General features: G+C 33.8%; 1 protein-coding gene across 14 annotated transcripts in view; it reads right to left on the bottom strand.

Annotated features, from left to right (window-relative positions):
- The window catches only part of LOC124366336 (partitioning defective 3 homolog), a 102,754-nt gene that overhangs the window by 42,557 nt on the left and 38,817 nt on the right, over positions 1-21,380 (bottom strand). For all 14 annotated transcript variants that reach the window (XM_046822805.1, XM_046822808.1, XM_046822813.1 and 11 more), the window contains 4 exons: positions 8,256-8,376; positions 6,035-6,141; positions 4,484-4,635; positions 12-149 (listed from right to left, as the gene is read on the bottom strand). In XM_046822805.1, coding sequence (XP_046678761.1) covers positions 12-149; positions 4,484-4,635; positions 6,035-6,141; positions 8,256-8,376 — 518 coding nt within the window. The remainder of the gene's footprint in view (positions 1-11; positions 150-4,483; positions 4,636-6,034; positions 6,142-8,255; positions 8,377-21,380) is intronic.

Raw genomic sequence — 21,380 nt, 5'->3', positions numbered from 1 at the left:
TCCAAAATTACCTTTCATTCCTGTAATTCTCAGTCGGACTGGATGTGGCTTGTCCTAGGGGCTCCTTCCGCCTGGTCTCCCGAGGCAGGGAGAGTGATTGCACCCGACTATTGACAGCTCTGTCTGCAGCATCCATCCACTTCATGCCTCTGCAAGCAAATTCCAAATTACAACACCTTCTGGTGCATTTGAGATAGATTATCCGAAGAAAGGTAGATTAACTGGTTATCTTGTAACAACAAACATAACCCTGACTTCTGGAGACCATCAATGCGTGAGTGCACAACAATTGTGAGTGCTAGAATGTTAGTGTTGGAGGTAAAGGTGTACAACACTGATGACAAGGGCGTACATAAGAGGGGGCTTAAGCCACACACACACACCCCACCCCCGGAAATTTTTAAAAACAAACATTAAAACTGCATCCACAAGTTAACTAGAACACTTCCATGAGCTCTTAAAAGTTAAAAATTTTCTGGGGGAGGATTCCCAATCTCTTGTTTTTGGAGGATATTTTACATTTCATAAACCACCCAGTGTGACAGCCCTTCCAAAATAATTTTCTATACACCACTGACAACTCTTTAATGGTTGACAAGTTTTTTTTTTCTTCCTGAGGGAAAAGGACAGTTTGTCCCCGCGCTTAGTCCTAAAAGGACCTTTGCGCCTCCCTTACTTTAATTTTGTGTTCTCAAAGTCTGAGGCTTTTGCAAAAACCAATCAGATTTGAGGGCTCCTGTTCTCTGATATCCTTGGGGCTGAGGAGATATGCCCCCAGGTATCTTTTCCGAGTTTCTACGATGGCAGGACAATCTAATCAAATGTGCTCTGCTTACTCCTCCTCCTCTCCACAGAGTCTACACTCCTTACTCTGGCTAAGTCCTACCTTCATAAGGTGCTTCCTTAGAGGCCATGTCCTGTCAACATTCCTAATATCAGTCTTATATCCTCCTTATTCTGGTCTAAGAGAGCTGTCCACCCTTTAACGTAAGGAGAGATAAACAATTTGGATAGTCTTAATCCTGAGGCTCTACTCCAATTATTGTGTCTTATCCTCTTTTCCCAATTTTTGACCAGAGCTTGAATGTTGGAGAAGGCTAAACCACAACCTGGCTCAGGCCCCACCATTGAGGATTCCGCTCCCTTTTTGGCGAGGATGTCTGCTTTTTCATTTCCATGAATGCCTTCATGACCCGGTACCCAACTGAGTGTTACTCTGTTATTCATTGCCAGATCTGTTAGAGCATTCTTACATTCCCAGACCGCTTTTGAATCAAACGAACAGGTTATCAAGTGCATTCAGTGCAGCCTGACTACCAGAAAGTATAAGGTATGTTAATCCTTTTGTCCTCATTCGTATGAGTCTGGTTGACAAGTTAATGAACTAGTAATACTTTAAACAATTCTGAAGCAAATTAAGTTTATAAATGTGTTCACTTGCATTGTTTCAAAGTTATTGAATGGTTCTCAACTTCTGTACAGTTAATACCTTCATATACATTTTAAATGATTTGTAAAAATAACTGTTAGTAAATGACTTGACATTATATATTTACCATCTTCCTCTACGAAGACTAATAAATGAGATAAAACCAATCCTTTTAGAAACTGAATGACCACTACCTTAAAACCTTAATAGGTATTGAAAAATTGTCTTGATCTTCAAGATGACAATTTTTTACAAATGAGAAAAGGCAACACCTTGAAATTCTATTAGTTGAGAATGGCTAACAAACTAACGTTGCTATTTCTAGTATTAATTATTTACCAAGCTTAGTTTGAATTGGTTTGAAGGTAAAAGCAATTATCGTGTCCATTCGTATTTCCACTAAGTTATTTTATGCCTCTGAAAACTGTTTACACCTGCTATCTTGAAACCATAATTGTTGGTGATCAGAAAGGAATTGACTATGTTGGAAAGTACCAAGAATGTCTGTCGTACACTTGAGTGGGCATCAGTAAATGATGATGAAAATACACAACGTGATCTCTCTTGAGGCCTGGTGGGGTCTCAAAGCAGTATTTGTCTAAAATCCCATTGGTATGTTTGAATATACAGTAACACTACATTTTGAAATCTGCAATCTGATCTCTTCTTCAGGTAAATAACTAACCTAACACATAATTAAAAGTTAAAAATGTTCTAGGGGAGGATTCCCAACCCCTTGTTTCTGGAGAATATGAAAGTATTGTTTCATAAATGTATATGAAGGTATTGGTGGTAACTGTACAGAAGTTGAGAACCATTCAATAACTTTGAAACAATGCAAGTAAACACATTTACAAACTTAATTTGCTTCAGATTAAAATAAAAAAATCATACTAGAGTGTTGTGACACGCCTAAGCCAGGAATCACAACTTCACTATCTCTAAAACATGCACTTAATAAAAAACTAACACAACTCTAATTATTAAAACTGAACTACAGAATACAGGTCACACTACGTCTGCATTCGTCGACCAACCACCTACGACTGACCAGAGGCCAATAGCAAGCAGGTGATTGTCATGGCAGAAAAAGATGGCGGCAATAAAAAAGAAGGGGGACAGGAATGGGCCTTTTTTTAATTATTGGTTCATGCTAGATGAACTTCTTAAAACCAATGTGTGACTCCGCATTGGTTTATTACTAATACAGTACAACCCCGATAAGTCAGCCCCCGTTAACCCGGACCGATTTTCAATTAAAAAATAAAAAATCAGACAAACATTTCAATAATAAAAACGTAATATTTTTGAGTGGTATAGTATCCGTGAATCGATGTTGCATCAGTATTTGATGGGACTGTACGACAGTGAGTGTGTGACTCATGGCACACGGCGGCCGAATGGCGGTCACTGTTCCGGATTCTTGGAAACAATAACAGACGCATATTTCCCCAAATCCTCTCCCACGCCTGGTCCCTCAGTACCGTTCCTACCTCGCTCCGCTCGCTTGCGCCCGTATTGTGTGTGTAGTGTACTGTATTGTTTGCTTCTGTTCTGCAATCGTGCTTCAGATAGTGTGCTTCATTTGTGTTGTGCGTTTCTTTTTATCTACGCGATGGCAACAAAATGAAAAAATGTTGTAGTGTCAATGGAAAAGAGACTAGAGGCATTAGGTAGGATTGATAAAGGCGAATCTTTAAAAACAATTGCAGCATCTTATGGTGTCGGTACATCTACAGTGTCGGATTGGAAAAAAATAGGACGAAAATCGAAGAATTTGTTTCAAGATGATAACAAAAGACAGTTTGGGCAATCGGTGCAAAGCTAAGAAAGCAAAAACGAGACTCTTGATGATGCTTTGTAGGTTTGGTTTTGTGCGGAAAGGGAACGTGGTTTGCCAGTGTCTGGACCTATCATTCAAGAAAAGGCAATCAAGCTGAATAAACAGTCGCCTGATTGTGAACCAAATTTTACTGTGAGTCAAGGATGGTTGGATAGGTGGAAAAAACGGCATTCACCAACTATCTATTACAGGAGAAAGTCTATCTGGGGACAACAGCACTGCTGATGACTATAAAAACAAGTTTTTGGACCAGTGGGGAACTGTAATATGGAAAATGACTCTCCAGACGATGTCCAGCCCCAAGAACTTTTGGATATGTTCCAAAATATTGATGGCTGCTCTGAAGTCGATGAAAATGACATTACTCTGTGGTTAGGGGCAGACAATAACGGAGGCTATGAGCCACTTTACCTGATGCTAAGGAATCAGATGCTGAGGAGGCAGACGGGGACATTGAAGATCCAGTGATGAGTCATGGAGATGCAGTGACCAAACTAAACGAACTAATGATTTATTTCGAGCGGCAGGCAGAAACATTGCTGGCTGAATTGCTCATATTGAAGACACTGCGGGATCGCACAGCACGCAAGCGGCAGACGATATTGGCACAACCAAAGCTCACTGAGTTTTTTACCAGGAAATGAACAGTTATAAATGTACTGTAAGGATTAATAATAATTAAATGTGCATATGTTTGATGTTTTTACAATTATAATGGAGTTTATTTGTAAGTATACCGTATTTTATTAATGTTTACCTAATTCTCCGGCTAACTCGGATTTTCGTTAACCCGGATCGGCCGCGGTCCCGATTAATCTGACTTATCGAGGTTCCACTGTATCTAATCTTTTTGATACTTTTGGCTATCGTTTTAAGTTCTTTTTTTTCAACCAAAGTGGCCTAATCTCGACTGATGGTTGTCTGATTGGTTGGTCTGCCAATTTAATGTATGTTGCCTCTATTAATTTCCTTTTAAAGAAATGTGGTTCCCGATGTATTATGTTGGCTTCATCCCAATTCATATATATGATGGTTTTCGGACCAACAATGGTGTGCAATTTTTGACTTTTCTGTGAGATCCTTTCTTGTGTTTTTTTTTTTTCTGTTTCACTGAACGATGGCAAATGTCCGGAAAAATCCTGTTTCCTTCACAATCCTTCAGGGGGCATATTAGTCAGTTCAAACAAAAATCATTATAAGGATAAACTTACCCAGGGGCGTCACCCAAGTACTGCATGGACAGTCGGCAACCGTCTCGTGTGAACCCTGTAGACAGACGGTGGGGCGACTCCTCCCTCTCGTCCCCCCACCTCTCCCTCTCTCGTTCCGTCGAGTGTCCGTTCACTCCCCGCTCTCTCTCCTCCTGTCACAGACATAGGCGTCACTCCTTGCCCACCGAAGGAAAACTTTAGTCACTACTAATTACTTACTCATGCAAAACATAACATAACTCCATACTGTTTCATACGTATTATTCCATTAATGGAACATTGCTACATTTTGTACGAACATGTGACCTTTAAGTTAAGGGCTCTAAATAATGTTCATAATTTGTACATTGTGCTGTTATTTAAGTTCTTCAGTTCCCACTGTGTCAAAACATTGCCAACACGGTTAAATTATTGAAATTTTTCGGCCACACTTTTGTTAAACCAAAACTGTCAACTGAAGCTGAATCTCCACAAGGTGGCCGAAACATTTCAATAATTTAATCGTGTTGGCAATGAGCGGATGTGATATTAACTGGAAAATGGAAGTGTTAGTTATAACACCAACTACATAAGCTTAAGAACAAACATTCTATCTGTTGGACTTCTAGAGATAAGAACGTAGCCAGCGAGGGGGCCAAGGATTCCGAAACCCCCAAATTATCAAATTTTTAATTACGTTCTTAGAAAACAATTATAACGATTATTTAAATATAAATAATACTGACATGTACTGCTGAAAAAACATTCTCAACATTGAGTCGGGTCAATAAATTTTAAGTTTGAGTTCTTCAAAATTGAAATGAAACATTGGAAGAAGTTAGGTAAAATAAATGCGCAATCATGATTTTCAAATGCAATATTGTTGCATTGTTGAAACTTAGTGGAGACTTACACTCAAAACGGTCTCTACGAGATAAAATGTGCCAAAGACGGACAATCTCCTCAACAGTAGAAAGCAAAACAAGACTTTGTAGTGTGAACTAATAGAGAAAGTCTAACTTGAGTGAATGTTAATAAGATAACAAGATTAGATAGATTAACACAACATTCAAGTTATTGCACAAAAGAAATAGGTTCTTTCTCAATCCATTTGATTTTCGTTGTAGACTGGAGGTATCTGGTACAATAACGTCAAAATATCAACATTACATTAATTCATCTATTATACTCTGGAAGGGATAGATTTTCTCTAAAAATCTTATAAAACTGACCACTTAACCAATAAGAAATGTCAACAGTATTACACTATATCAGACTTATTTTGATTTAATCAGAATAATTATAAATCAGAAAAAATATCATATTATTATTGTATCCTTGAAGTAATTATTCTACTTTGAAGTATATTATTATTAATGTGTCTTATTAATGAGGATTATTGTTTACATTTACTGTAAACAATTTTTTGGCAAAAAAGGATTTCAATCTAAATTTTAGTGTACACTCGTATTTATCATTTCAGAAAAAATTTTTGTTTTATGTAATTTAATAATCTATAAGTGGAATGTTACAATAAATATTAGGCAATACTAATAAATCAATGGCACGCACCTTCCTACCAGCCGGCACCACCCTATCCCGAGGCTCGGCGATGATGGGAGCCGCAGACCATCTCTTGGAAGTCTCACTGACAGCTGGCAGATGACCGTTGCTGGTACCTGTGACACACACACTGTACACTACACAGTCCACTGTACACTTGCCCACTGCCAGTACTTGCAACCGGTGACTCACTCACTCACAGTCAGGCCGGTTGCAACACATTTCTCTTACTCATGTGAGAAAAACAGCAGGCTTTCCTTGAAAACTACCTTACAGGATCTACTGATTTTAAAGAACACATAAAAATACACATATTTTTCAATTTTCAATTACTTTAGATAAACCAGTCCCCCAGCGTGATGCAAGCCACAAAATCACAGACTTCAATCACTTTTTTATATTCACAATAGTAACATTATTACAAAAAGACTGGAATCTCTCACAGGTAAGAAGATGGGAACTGGCATATGAATAGGTAACAAAATCAAGAAATCCTCTAAACCTAAACCTTGCTAAACCTTGTAAAGTTCCTCCCTCCACTCCATTCAGCAAACTAACAGTGTCAATAGGTATATAAAATAATACTCAATACATTATCAAAAATTACCAGTGTACAGTGATAAAAAGTCTAGAAACGAGTGAAATGGCAACCCACATTGACTCTGCAATACAAAATGGACAGAAACTAAAATGCTCTCTACTGGAGAAAGATTGCAGTGCAATCGAAAATTTCTAAATATGTGTACTTTTATGTGTTTTCAATCAGTGGACTCTAGAAGGCAGTTTTAAAGGTAAGCCTGCTGATTATCCTACAAATAAACAACAATCTTTGGCTTTAAGCCTCATTAATTCAACCCTCATGAAAGCGGAACTTTGCTTGTATTGTATTTTTAATTGATAACACTATTTTTCAGAATAACCGATCTGGATCATTTGAATATTAAGTACATTAATTACATTTTTTAGTTCCTGGTATAATTGACTTTGTAAACTCCAGTAAAATTATTATACTGGTTATTCACAAAGTTTAAAATAAAGTACAACTGAAATTATAAACTACCTGTTACCTACTAACACAATGCTATATAATAAAACTTTTAAATTTAAGAGAAAAAATGTGCAGTTTTATGGTTTAACTTATGAACCTTATAACTTATTTTGCAAGCGAAAAACTTAAGAATTAATAATACAAAACATAATTGCGTTTTCCAGCATTTACATTCATAAAACATTGATTCCCTCCATAAAAGATTAATTATATTAAAATCAAACCAGTGTTTTACTGGCTACACATTTTTCCAAAAAGGTATAATAACATTACTAATTATTACATACATAATTTTCATTTTGGTAATTAAAATATAATTAGGTTTTTTCCAATAATAAATGACACATTGATTTAAAATTTTCAAATATCGTTTGGGAACATATAATTACGTGGTTTGGAAATGGTTATAACTAATTTCAAAATGAATCCTTTCTCTCCTAAAATGGAGAAGAGAAGGTAATTCAAAACATTTAAATTAGATGACGGAAAATAACTCAAATTAAAGGTCCTGATGAAACAAAATAAATAAAACTAAGAAACCAATTTGTAGAATAGTCGAAATTGGTTTTATATAAAAATCAGTTGCATAAAAAAAGATATAATTTGAACAAAAATAGAATTCTTAAATCAATTGGACTAAGATAAACATGGTATCAACTTAGAGACATTTAACTTTTGCTATTACACTTCTCCACATAATATAGAGCAATGGTGAGAAGGGTTGTTCAACTACATTTTACATTCCACTTAGTACAGCAACGCTGTGACAGACTTCACTTCTGGAATCTGGAATCAACATCCGTCTGAAGATATCTAAAACAGTCAGTCACGTCTGTCACAGCGTTAAACTTCATGGAACGTGAAATAGAGCTGAATTTAACATTCTTATTACATGCATTTTTTAAGGCCTGTATAAAAAAGATGTCAAAATGATGGAGTTACCATTAAAAAGGTTTTAGGCCTCTCCCAAAAACATGGGGTTTGTAGGAGTAAGTAAAAATATTTTTAATTACTCCCCATTTGCCGTTTTGAGGTAAAAGGGGGCCATCAAAAACATCTTCAGGCAATGTTATGTAACTTATTCAAAGAATATTGTATAATTCATAATTATTTAAAAATTACGAATTCATATTAGACTTTAGAGACAATCGGTTACCAGTGAAGAGCCGGTTGGTTACATACCAGTGGAGGGGAGAAGTTGGTTGAGCGCCGGTTCACTGCCTCTCCGCACCTGGAGAGGAGCTGCTCCTGACGCTATCTGCTCGTTGGTCACCTCAATATCTGTCCGGTACTTGTCTGGTCCCTGCAACATTCAATCAGGGTTTGATATTCAATCTCCCACCGAGGATTTACTTCTGGCTGGCGTATACCCTACCCTAGTACAGCAAAAACCGATTTTTCACTTAAATCTGGACAACCCTAAGAATGTCCAGCACCATGAAAACCGCAAATATCGAGATATTAGGGTGCAAGGGTTAATCAGTAGGTCTGGTTTATTGTTGAGGGTAACTGTTGGAGTTTGGTGAGCTCCCTTAGAATATCCCTTAGAAGAATCCCTTAAAAGCTGTTGTTGTTAGCCTAAACAAAGGGAATACTGTCTCCAACCTGCCTACTGAAAGAGGCTGGAACAGAGATAGTCTCCTCTTTATCCAAGGTGTCATGACTGAGATATAAAGCCTGTTATCCTTCCTCATAAGATTTAGACAGGAGGATGTCTCTGCCACCAACTTTACCTACCCTGAATATCCATCACTCCAGGAGCAACTGCAAGATTCCTTTTAGGTGCAATGAGGAGTTTGACGAATTCAAAAGTTGAGGAGTTCATCCTAAATGAACAACAAAATAGTATTCAAATCCAACATTTATGTTTAAATTTAAAAATTGGTATGAATTCTTTTTTTTTAATTTTTTTTTAAAAAAGGAGAGACCGATCCCCTTTTAAGCCTTATTCTGTCCGTCCTCATGGGCCACTGGCCTGTGCGAGAATCTTATCAAACAGAATAAGGGGGAGAGTCGATACAGTACGAGGTTGATGGTACTGATAAAAAGTGCAACGGTCACAGACAGGGTTTGAACCTGCGCTATCTCTAACTCAGACCCAAAGTCCAACGACTTAGGCTTAGACCTCTTAGACCTCGGCCATCGGCACTCCCAATGAAATACATTCCCAATGTATTTCATTGGGAAACATTTACAATGTTTCTACATTCCCGATTAAATTTTCTTCTCCAAAAATATATTATTTTACATCAAGTTGTAGTTTCAATACATATCTTAATGTGCAAAAAACTCTGAGAGATAAAAAATAACCTAATAAATATTATAACTTACTTAAAATAAAATATGCTTCATCTAATTCATTTATTATTTTACATATCATACTACTACATAAGTAAAATTAACTTTTTCGAGGTGAGGTTTCATTATGACTCAATGCACTGGGAACAAAACAGTGTTTAATTAACTATTTTGCAAAATCGGCAAACTTTAACTTTTTGTACTAATTCTCCAATCTGTGCCCAAATGGGAATTAAAAATTGTTATTATGGTAAGAGCTTTATCATTTTCTAAGGTAACAAAGCTGCGCCAAGGACATGAATTCCAAGGAACAGATTTTACGAGATTACCAGAGAATGAAGGAAATGAAATGGCAGAACACAACGATCAAAAGATAAAGAAAATCAATGATCTTTTCTAGTCAGCCTGTGGAGTAAGTTATTTGTCTCAGTCAGAACCACATTCAGTCAAACAGCTTGAACGCAACAGTGGGAAACACAGCACACTCTGGCATATACTTGTAAAATGTCTCTTCAGATTTCTTTCCCTGACTAAGTAGGGAGCAACTGAAGTGGATAATTGGATAACAGGACATGACCATTCGGAAGCATCTACACAGGATGAGTTCTTCAATGAGAATCTTAAATTTCTGTATGTGTGGATCAACAGAAAAAAAAATTGCATAATATACTGTAATATACAATACTGTGAGATGTCATGAGGAAAGCAAACTTAACCCTTTGGTGGAATTCAGTCTGATGAAGAAGGTTTTGACCTCGTTAATAAAATAAACACAGAAATTGACCCCAATTTTACACATGTCACATTAAAATCCCAAAGGACATCTTAAACTCGTTCCTTTCTAATTTTAATATGGACTAGTCGTATCAATTTATACTTTTATTTACATTATAATCAACAAAATATTCCAAAAATGGAACTAAAAGTGATATAAACTTGACATTTACACAAATCTCACGCCATACTAGCGTAAAGTGTAATGTTCTGCTTAATTAATATGGTTACACTGTTATTACTATTTAAAAACGTGTAAATATTACTTGAGATAACAGTAAATCTGCTGATACTCACAGCTGAATACATGGTAACAAAGGGAATATTAAAATAATGTTAAATAAATTCACACTTTAAGCTAAGAGTAACTGTAAACAAATGAATACTTGAGATAACATATACAATTATCAAGCTTCTGCTGCACTTGAGATAAATTGGGGAATTGAGATGTGTAATGTTCTTCAAGCTTAATTAATATGTTTACACTGTTACTATTTAAAGTGTAAATATTACTTGAGATAACAGTAAAGTCTGCTGATACTCACAGCTGAAATACATGGTAACAAAGGTATTAAAATAATGTTAAAAATTCCACACTTTAAGCTAGAGTAACTGTAAACAAATGAATACTTATCAGAAAATGGTGAATTCTTAAGACTACATGGTAAAGTTCTGCACTTGAGATAAATAGGGGAATTCAATGTGTAATGTTTCTGCTTAATTAATATGGTTTTACACTGTTATTACTATTTTAAAAACGTGTAAATATTACTTGAGATAACAGTAAATCTGCTGATACTCACAGCTGAATACATGGTAACAAAGGGAATATTAAAATAATGTTAAATAAATTTCACACTTTAAGCTAGAGTAACTGTAAACAAATGAATACTTATCAGAATGTGAATTCTTAAGACTACATGGTAAAGTTCTGCACTTGAGATAAATTGGGGAATTCAATGTGTAATGTTTCTGCTTAATTAATATGTTTACACTGTTATTACTATTTAAAAACGTGTAAATATTACTTGAGATAACAGTAAATCTGCTGATACTCACAGCTGAATACATGGTAACAAAGGGAATAATAAAATAATGTTAAATAAATTCACACTTTAAGCTAGAGTAAACTGTAAACAAATGAATACCTTATCAGAATGTGAATCTTAAGACTACATGGTAAAGTTCTGCACTTGAGATAAATAGGGGAATTCAATGTGTAATGTTCTGCTTAATTAATATGTTTAAAACACTGTATTACTATTTAAAAACGTGTAAATATTACTTGAGATAACAGTAAATCTGCTGATACTCACAGCTGAATACATGGTAACACAAAGGGAATATTAAAATAATGTTAAATAAATTCACACTTTAAAGCTAGAGTAACTGTAAACAAATGAATACCTATCAGAATGTGAATTCTTAAGACTACATGGTAAAGTTCTGCACTTGAGATAAATTGAGGGAATTCAATGTGTAATGTTCTGCTTAATTAATATGTTTTACACTGTTTATTACTATTTAAAAACGTGTAAATATTACTTGAGATAACAGTAAATCTGCTGATACTCACAGCTGAATACATGGTAACAAAGGGAATATTAAAAATAATGTTAAATAAATCTCACACTTAAGCTAGAGTAACTGTAAAACAAATGAATACCTATCAGAATGTGAAATTCTTAAGACTACATGGTAAAGTTCTGCACTTGAGATAAATTGGGGAATTCAATGTGTAATGTTCTGCTTAATTAATATGTTTACACTGTTATTATACTATTTAAAAACGTGTAAATATTACTTGAGATAACAGTAAATCTGCTGATACTCACAGCTGAATACATGGTAACAAAGGGAATATTAAAATAATGTTAAATAAATTCACACTTTAAGCTAGAGTAACTGTAAACAAATGAATACTTATCAGAATGTGAATTCTTAAGACTACATGGTAAAGTTCTGCACTTGAGATAAATTGGGGAATTCAATGTGTAATGTTCTGCTTAATTAATATGTTTACACTGTTATTACTATTTAAAAACGTGTAAATATTACTTGAGATAACAGTAAATCTGCTGATACTCACAGCTGAATACATGGTAACAAAGGGAATATTAAAATAATGTTAAATAAATTCACACTTTAAGCTAGAGTAACTGTAAACAAATGAATACTTATCAGAATGTGAATTCTTAAGACTACATGGTAAAGTTCTGCACTTGAGATAAATTGGGGAATTCAATGTGTAATGTTCTGCTTAATTAATATGTTTTACACTGTTATTACTATTTAAAAACGTGTAAATATTACTTGAGATAACAGTAAATCTGCTGATACTCACAGCTGAATACATGGTAACAAAGGGAATATTAAAATAATGTTAAATAAATTCACACTTTAAGCTAGAGTAACTGTAAACAAATGAATACTTATCAGAATGTGAATTCTTAAGACTACATGGTAAAGTTCTGCACTTGAGATAAATTGGGGAATTCAATGTGTAATGTTCTGCTTAATTAATATGTTTACACTGTTATTACTATTTAAAAACGTGTAAATATTACTTGAGATAACAGTAAATCTGCTGATACTCACAGCTGAATACATGGTAACAAAGGGAATATTAAAATAATGTTAAATAAATTCACACTTTAAGCTAGTAACTGTAAACAAATGAATACTTATCAGAATGTGAATTCTTAAGACTACATGGTAAAGTTCTGCACTTGAGATAAATTGGGGAATTCAATGTGTAATGTTCTGCTTAATTATGTTTACACTGTTATTACTATTTAAAAACGTGTAAATATTACTTGAGATAACAGTAAATCTGCTGATACACAGCTGAATACATGGTAACAAAGGGAATATTAAAATAATGTTAAATAAATTCACACTTTAAGCTAGAGTAACTGTAAACAAATGAATACTTATCAGAATGTGAATTCTTAAGACTACATGGTAAAGTTCTGCACTTGAGATAAATTGGGGAATTCAATGTGTAATGTTCTGCTTAATTAATATGTTTACACTGTTATTACTATTTAAAAACGTGTAAATATTACTTGAGATAACAGTAAATCTGCTGATACTGACAGCTGAATACATGGTAACAAAGGGAATATTAAAATAATGTTAAATAAATTCACACTTTAAGCTAGAGTAACTGTAAACAAATGAATACTTATCAGAATGTGAATTCTTAAGACTACATGGTAAAGTTCTGCACTTGAGATAAATTGGGGAATTCAATGTGTAATGTTCTGCTTAATTAATATGTTTACACTGTTATTACTATTTAAAAACGTGTAAATATTACTTGAGATAACAGTAAATCTGCTGATACTGACAGCTGAATACATGGTAACAAAGGGAATATTAAAATAATGTTAAATAAATTCACACTTTAAGCTAGAGTAACTGTAAACAAATGAATACTTATCAGAATGTGAATTCTTAAGACTACATGGTAAAGTTCTGCACTTGAGATAAATTGGGGAATTCAATGTGTAATGTTCTGCTTAATTAATATGTTTACACTGTTATTAAAAACGTGTAAATATTACTTGAGATGTAAATCTGCTGATACTGATGAATACATGGTAACAAAGGAATATTAAAATAATGTTAAATAAATTCACACTTTAAGCTAGAGTAACTGTAAACAAATGATACTTATCAGAATGTGAATTCTTAAGACTACATGGTAAAGTTCTGCACTTGAGATAAATTGGGGAATTCAATGTGTAATGTTCTGCTTAATTAATATGTTTACACTGTTATTACTATTTAAAAACGTGTAAATATTACTTGAGATAACAGTAAATCTGCTGATACTGACAGCTGAATACATGGTAACAAAGGGAATATTAAAATAATGTTAAATAAATTCACACTTTAAGCTAGAGTAACTGTAAACAAATGAATACTTATCAGAATGTGAATTCTTAAGACTACATGGTAAAGTTCTGCACTTGAGATAAATTGGGGAATTCAATGTGTAATGTTCTGCTTAATTAATATGTTTACACTGTTATTACTATTTAAAAACGTGTAAATATTACTTGAGATAACAGTAAATCTGCTGATACTGACAGCTGAATACATGGTAACAAAGGGAATATTAAAATAATGTTAAATAAATTCACACTTTAAGCTAGAGTAACTGTAAACAAATGAATACTTATCAGAATGTGAATTCTTAAGACTACATGGTAAAGTTCTGCACTTGAGATAAATTGGGGAATTCAATGTGTAATGTTCTGCTTAATTAATATGTTTACACTGTTATTACTATTTAAAAACGTTGTAAATATTACTTGAGATAACAGTAAATCTGCTGATACTGACAGCTGAATACATGGTAACAAAGGGAATATTAAAATAATGTTAAATAAATTCACACTTTAAGCTAGAGTAACTGTAAACAAATGAATACTTATCAGAATGTGAATTCTTAAGACTACATGGTAAAGTTCTGCACTTGAGATAAATTGGGGAATTCAATGTGTAATGTTTCTGCTTAATTAATATGTTTACACTGTTATTACTATTTAAAAACGTGTAAATATTACTTGAGATAACAGTAAATCTGCTGATACTCACAGCTGAATACATGGTAACAAAGGGAATATTAAAATAATGTTAAATAAATTCACACTTTAAGCTAGAGTAACTGTAAACAAATGAATACTTATCAGAATGTGAATTCTTAAGACTACATGGTAAAGTTCTGCACTTGAGATAAATTGGGGAATTCAATGTGTAATGTTCTGCTTAATTAATATGTTTACACTGTTATTACTATTTAAAAACGTGTAAATATTACTTGAGATAACAGTAAATCTGCTGATACTCACAGCTGAATACATGGTAACAAAGGGAATATTAAAATAATGTTAAATAAATTCACACTTTAAGCTAGAGTAACTGTAAACAAATGAATACTTATCAGAATGTGAATTCTTAAGACTACATGGTAAAGTTCTGCACTTGAGATAAATAGGGGAATTCAATGTGTAATGTTCTGCTTAATTAATATGTTTACACTGTTATTACTATTTAAAAACGTGTAAATATTACTTGAGATAACAGTAAATCTGCTGATACTCACAGCTGAATACATGGTAACAAAGGGAATATTAAAATAATGTTAAATAAATTCACACTTTAAGCTAGAGTAACTGTAAACAAATGAATACTTATCAGAATGTGAATTCTTAAGACTACATGGTAAAGTTCTGCACTTGAGATAAATTGGGGAATTCAATGTGTAATGTTCTGCTTAATTAATATGTTTACACTGTTATTACTATTTAAAAACGTGTAAATATTACTTGAGATAACAGTAAATCTGCTGATACTCACAGCTGAATACATGGTAACAAAGGGAATATTAAAATAATGTTAAATAAATTCACACTTTAAGCTAGAGTAACTGTAAACAAATGAATACTTATCAGAATGTGAATTCTTAAGACTACATGGTAAAGTTCTGCACTTGAGATAAATAGGGGAATTCAATGATAAGATAAAACAGTGTGAATTTTCTTGATTAGATTGCAAAAGTACCTCTATTACCTCTATTGTTTGCAAAATTATCAGCCATAACAGTTTAATAATGAAAGTATTTCTAAGTTGTAAGACAAATATTTTAATAACCACACAAAATACATTGCCAAAGTGCGTAAAAATATATTCTTACTTGTACAAAATTCCAGCATTCCTTGAAACCCCTCATTCTACTTGCGTTATTTTCAAAAGGTCACTCAATGTATAAAAACATTCTGTCATAACCTAATCTATTCATTCATGATGAATCACTCTAAAATAAAAGTACGTCCGTGTACCTAGTTGTGTGTTATGCAAAATTATGTCCTCTAGTAGTACATTCTCCTGCAGCATGATAAAAAAACATTTTGAATTCAGAAAAAAATTATTGTAAGTCTAAAAATATATAATTGATCAAGTTTAATTCATGAATATAGAATTACACTAAAAGCAGTTCTCCGAAATTTGGAATGAACGATCCCTGATCTACCATTATAAAACATTAAGACCAACTATTTCTTCAAAAGCCAATTAAGGTGATAAAACTACTGATTGCCTATTTTCTACATATTAATCATTCTATTAAATATTCTTATAATCTAATACCGTATGTTCTGCACATAATATTCCAAATGATCAAAAATTATATAACTGATTTTGACTTTACGTTTTAAAACAAGAAGTTTTGTGTGTATAACATGATGAAATTGAGCAAACTCAACATTCACAAGAAGTTTTGGTACTGTTCCAAACATAAACATTTATGAAAGATTTAAATATCCAATTCCTCAAATAAATCACAACATTAAGTTTGATAACGTAACATTAAGTAAATCACTTATTACATCTGCTCTTCATAAAATAAAAGTTCTTTCAATTTCAAACTGGTAATTATCTCCCTTAAATGAATTTTTTTATAAATATTGGAATACATTAGGCACATCACATTGTTTTTCAACACACTTGAACTGCTGCAAAACTACAAGTTGTGTTACATAAACCAGGGGCTGTTATTGAATTAAAACTTTGGTAGCTCTTGTAATCTTCAGGGAGAGGTTGCAGTGAATGGATCACCTCAAGCGGATGGCCAGATGTTCAATCTTGGAAGATTCAAATCCCAAAAAAAAGGATTCGTACTAGAGTAATAAAAATTGTAAATTGGTAGTAAAGGCCAGGGCATGTGTTTTGATAATAAATTACTTTCTGTATAGGTAGGAATTCAGTGACGGATTTAGTAGACAGTTAAAGGTGTCATTACTCTTTCCCCAAGATTTTACAAATTTTTACTTTTTTAGATTCTTTATAAAAAAGGAAATTTTTTATGACCCTTTCTAACTTCATTCTGAATGCACTCCCTGAACTGTAATCCAAAAAAGTATGTATGTTAGTTTTTGAAGACGAAGAATGATGGGAGGTCAGGATATTTACATACATCCTACAGATCAAGATGATTGAGAAATGGAAGGTTGGTGAGGGAAATTTTGTTCTCCATTACTTGGTCTTTCCAATCCAAGGCTAACCACGGTATCTGGTATAGCCGATACTTATAAAGGTCTACAAGGAGCAAGAGATTAATTTTATTTACCCATATTTCGTAATTATTGCCACAAACGGAGGATGTCTGTATAAAGAACAACCTACTGAGATGGTTGTCTGCTGTGTGTGTAACAAATACATTGTAACCCAGCCAGAGAGGTAAATGCTGCAGGAGCAAAGGTCAGCTGGCAGCGACCAGAGCTGAGCACTCCCACGACTTTCACTGTGTTGTTAACAGAGTCCATTGTCCGGCAAGGCAACTGCACCGAGGAGGTGGTCTACTGGACATTGTCCCGTGCTTTCACCTCTCTCTGCTATCTCCTTCCACATCCACTTACAGGATTTCTGCATAGAGATCCACGTTCATTTACAGGATTTCTGCATATAGATCCACATCCATTTCCAGGATTTCTGAATGGAGATTCACATCCTTTTAAAGGATTTCTGCATAGAGATCCACATCCTTTTACCGGATTTCTGCATAGAGATCCATATCCTTTTACCGGATTTCTGCATACAGATCCACATCCACTTACAGGATTTCTGCATAGAGATCCACATCCATTTACAAAATTTCTGCATAGAGATCTACATCCATTTACAGGATTTCTGCATAGAGATCTGATTACTAATTTTTTCCACAATTCCTCTCCATTCATAATTAAATCTGAACTTGAAATTCGCAACAGCATAACAGAGTAATTTATTGTTTTGATTAAGTGCACTTCCGTTTACACCTGTACATGTACCAATTTGGCATGACAACATAATTTGGACCAAATTACAATTTAATTACTCCTCTCATTTCAATCATATTTTGCAAAGCAGCAGTAAAAAATATTTGATATCACTTTTTTTAATAAGTCACCATTCGTACTAACACAGATGAATTGAAATAGATGTGATACAATAGCATGTTATAATGAAGTGTTTTTACAATTTGTTTATGATATAATTCCTGTCATTGGCATTTTTTAAATAATATTTTCACTCCAGTCCATGCCATAATTCAAAATAACACCCATCAGCTAAGCTCGAGTTGTGACAACTATCTCAGTGTCACCACCTATGCATATTACAGGTATCCAAAAAAAGTTTTATTTACTTTAAGATCCATTAAGATAAAAATGCTTTATTTTCAGGGTTAAATTTTAAGAGATTTTCTTCAAAGAATATTGGGTTTAGTCATTTGCTTTGATTCGAGGGCTCCCAGTCTTATTTTCTGCCTGGTAACAAAAATACTGTCACTGACAAATATAGAAGGGTTTTCAATTAGGATGTTCTTAGTTATGTCATTTATATAAACTAAGAATAGAAGAGGACGTAGTATTGATCCTTGTGGGATACCTACAATTTTGATCAATCCAAATGCTCTGAAATAAACAACAGGTTTAGTTTTAAGCTTTGTTGTGCTTTGAATCTGAACTACTTGATACTTATTGGTTAAAGATAAAAAAAATTGTTGATTGTATTCTTGAATTACATAAATTCACCTTCTCTCTACTAATAACAATTACTCTGTTGTGAGACTTCCAGAGGTAGAGGGCCTGGAGGTGTGACTTCTAACACACACTTGTTTATAGCTATCAGCTGATTACCATTATGTAAAGTGACACGTGGAGAAGGTAGAGTGGGAATGACCCTTGTTTGATGCTTAAGATCTCATCATAGACATTGAACCTACTCTTATTACACCATAGACTTCATCAATTATATTTCCCTATGACTCACTGTAATAACCAAATACAGTATTGGTTAATAATAAATAACTACAAACCAAATTCTGACAAAATGATCTGTAACTAAGGACAATATCACCAATAAGTATTAAGATCTATGTTTAATCAGAGATAATAAAAGACTAAAATAGAAATCTACACATTCTACAGTGCAACAAAGTTTGGGTGTTGTAGTTGGTCAGACTGAGTCAAACCATGAAGACAAAGAAAAAGGAAGTGACACAACAAACAATAGAGTAAACTAATGGAATTACACAAGAGGTTGCGACAACCGTGAGTGCTCGCAATTGTTCAGGACAACTTACTGTGGTGTGTTGCCTGGCAACGCAGTCCCAGCAAGCCACACTAGTGTCTTCCAGTGTATTGGTTCTAAACCACAGGGTTCCCACTCAATCTAAAATACTCAAATTCACGGCTAATTCACGGTTTTCACGGTTAAAAAAATCAAAATTCAAGGTTCGGAAAGTTTTTCATAAACAACGTTACCGGTAACAAACACAAAATCGTGTTGGAGAGGGGCGAAGTTGAGACGTAAACACTACAGACGCGGCAGAGCGGTAAAATACAATATAAAACTTCTTCCCATTTGACTAACGATGTCATTGGTCGTGTAGGAATTGACGGAAACGTCTAAAAGAACGAAAATAACAATAGGCTTCGGTTACGACGCAAGCAATGAGCGGCGAGCGCCCCGATTTTATGTGCGATTTGCTACATAATGAATATAACAAGCATATTATTTTTACAAAACATCATCATAACAGTTATCAAAGCAATGACAAAGACAAATTTCAATATAATTAGCATGCACATAGCTCATAATTTTTCTTTAACTTACAAGCTTGTTGAAATCTGAAGAGAACTTTGTTGACACAGGTTAGACAAGATGCAGGGTGACAGGATTCGTACGTTGGCTAAGGCTAACTCGTTTGAGTCCATGAAGTACACTTGCGTGATTATTAAATGTATTTTCTTGTTTTTAACACATTATTATTAGTATTATTTCGATCAATTTCTTCCACAGGAAAATTTTCACATAATCACAGGTTCACATTTTAATTATTACATAAGAAAAGGCAATTTTTATTGAAATTAAAATAACATATAAAACGTTAAATGTATAAAAATTATATACAACTTGTTATAAGAAAAGTTATTTGGTACCAGTTTTATACAAAAAAAATTATATTTGTACACATAAATAAGAGAAATTGATAAAAATGTCTAGAATAAAAGTGAATTACGATTTGCACTTTTTGCTAAGTTCCTGTATCTTATCGTCTAACTCAGCTGCCCTTTTCCTTCACTGGCGTCGGACAAAACCTGGAATTTTTGTGCTTCCAATTCTTTTTTTTTCTATTGCAGCTTTGCTTCCTCTCTTTCTCAGAATTAATTTTGTCTTTCATTTCTTCGTCGTTGTTTTGCCAAGTGCTCCGAGTAGTGGGCGTGGGGAATTTTTGGCAGCATGAAACTAATTCATTAGTGATTTCCCATTTGCCTCCAATCCTCCTGCTGCTGATACGCCGTCACAAACTTTTCTCAACGCGACTAAACTTCTCCTCCTTCAAGTTTTCAACTATAACACTGTTTGTTGACAGAGAAGCCTCTTTCAACAGAAGAATTTCTGTGAGAAAGTGTCAGAATGAGTTGAATGAAAAGCTTTAAATCTTTATATCAATTCTCACAATAAGAATAAGATTGGAGTGTCGAGCTGGGGAAACACAAATCTTTCATGTTGAGACATGAAAACCAGCTTTGTTAGTCCGAGGATGGGGGAGTGGAGTACACGATATACCCCTCCCCTTTCCACTCTCATTGACAGTAGACAACAAAGGTTATTTTTTACCATAACATCGCTGCACCACATTACAATAAATGAACCTTGTACGATATATTTTTCATCTGCATGAAATGATTAATAGCGTTAACGTAGTCGTATGGAACCCGACAAAATTAAACTTGGACGACTTCCTCGATTTGTAGTTTTTGTAGTAATAAAAGCTTAACACTACAAAGTTAACTTGACGTTTGTTGTTTCCTGGTTAGAAAAAATGCAATGGTTTTTTTTACTAACGTTTTTATAAACATGACGTTTCATTTGTAATATTTTACTAATACATTAACACAATTTAAACACACATTCACCATAAAAGATTTAAATACCGTGTACACTCCGTAATATCCATGCAGCTTAGGGAATCATAAAAAAATATTATTGAATAAGGAAAACGCATATCACTACCGTTTAATATCTAAAGAGATGAAAAATAAAATTGTTTTCTCAAACGACCTTACTGGTAATTAAAACAGTTATATAGGCCTATAAAGTTATGGTCTCGCTGCGTTAATTGATATGTGTCCGTGTAAGGTTGCTGCTCCGTCACATTAATATACTATTTATTTACGC

The sequence above is a fragment of the Homalodisca vitripennis genome, chromosome 7, assembly GCF_021130785.1.
Source record: "Homalodisca vitripennis isolate AUS2020 chromosome 7, UT_GWSS_2.1, whole genome shotgun sequence".
Taxonomy (NCBI): Eukaryota; Metazoa; Arthropoda; class Insecta; order Hemiptera; family Cicadellidae; genus Homalodisca; species Homalodisca vitripennis.
The sequence above is the reverse complement of the archived record's forward strand: the minus strand, read 5'-3'. Positions and strand labels throughout refer to the sequence as shown.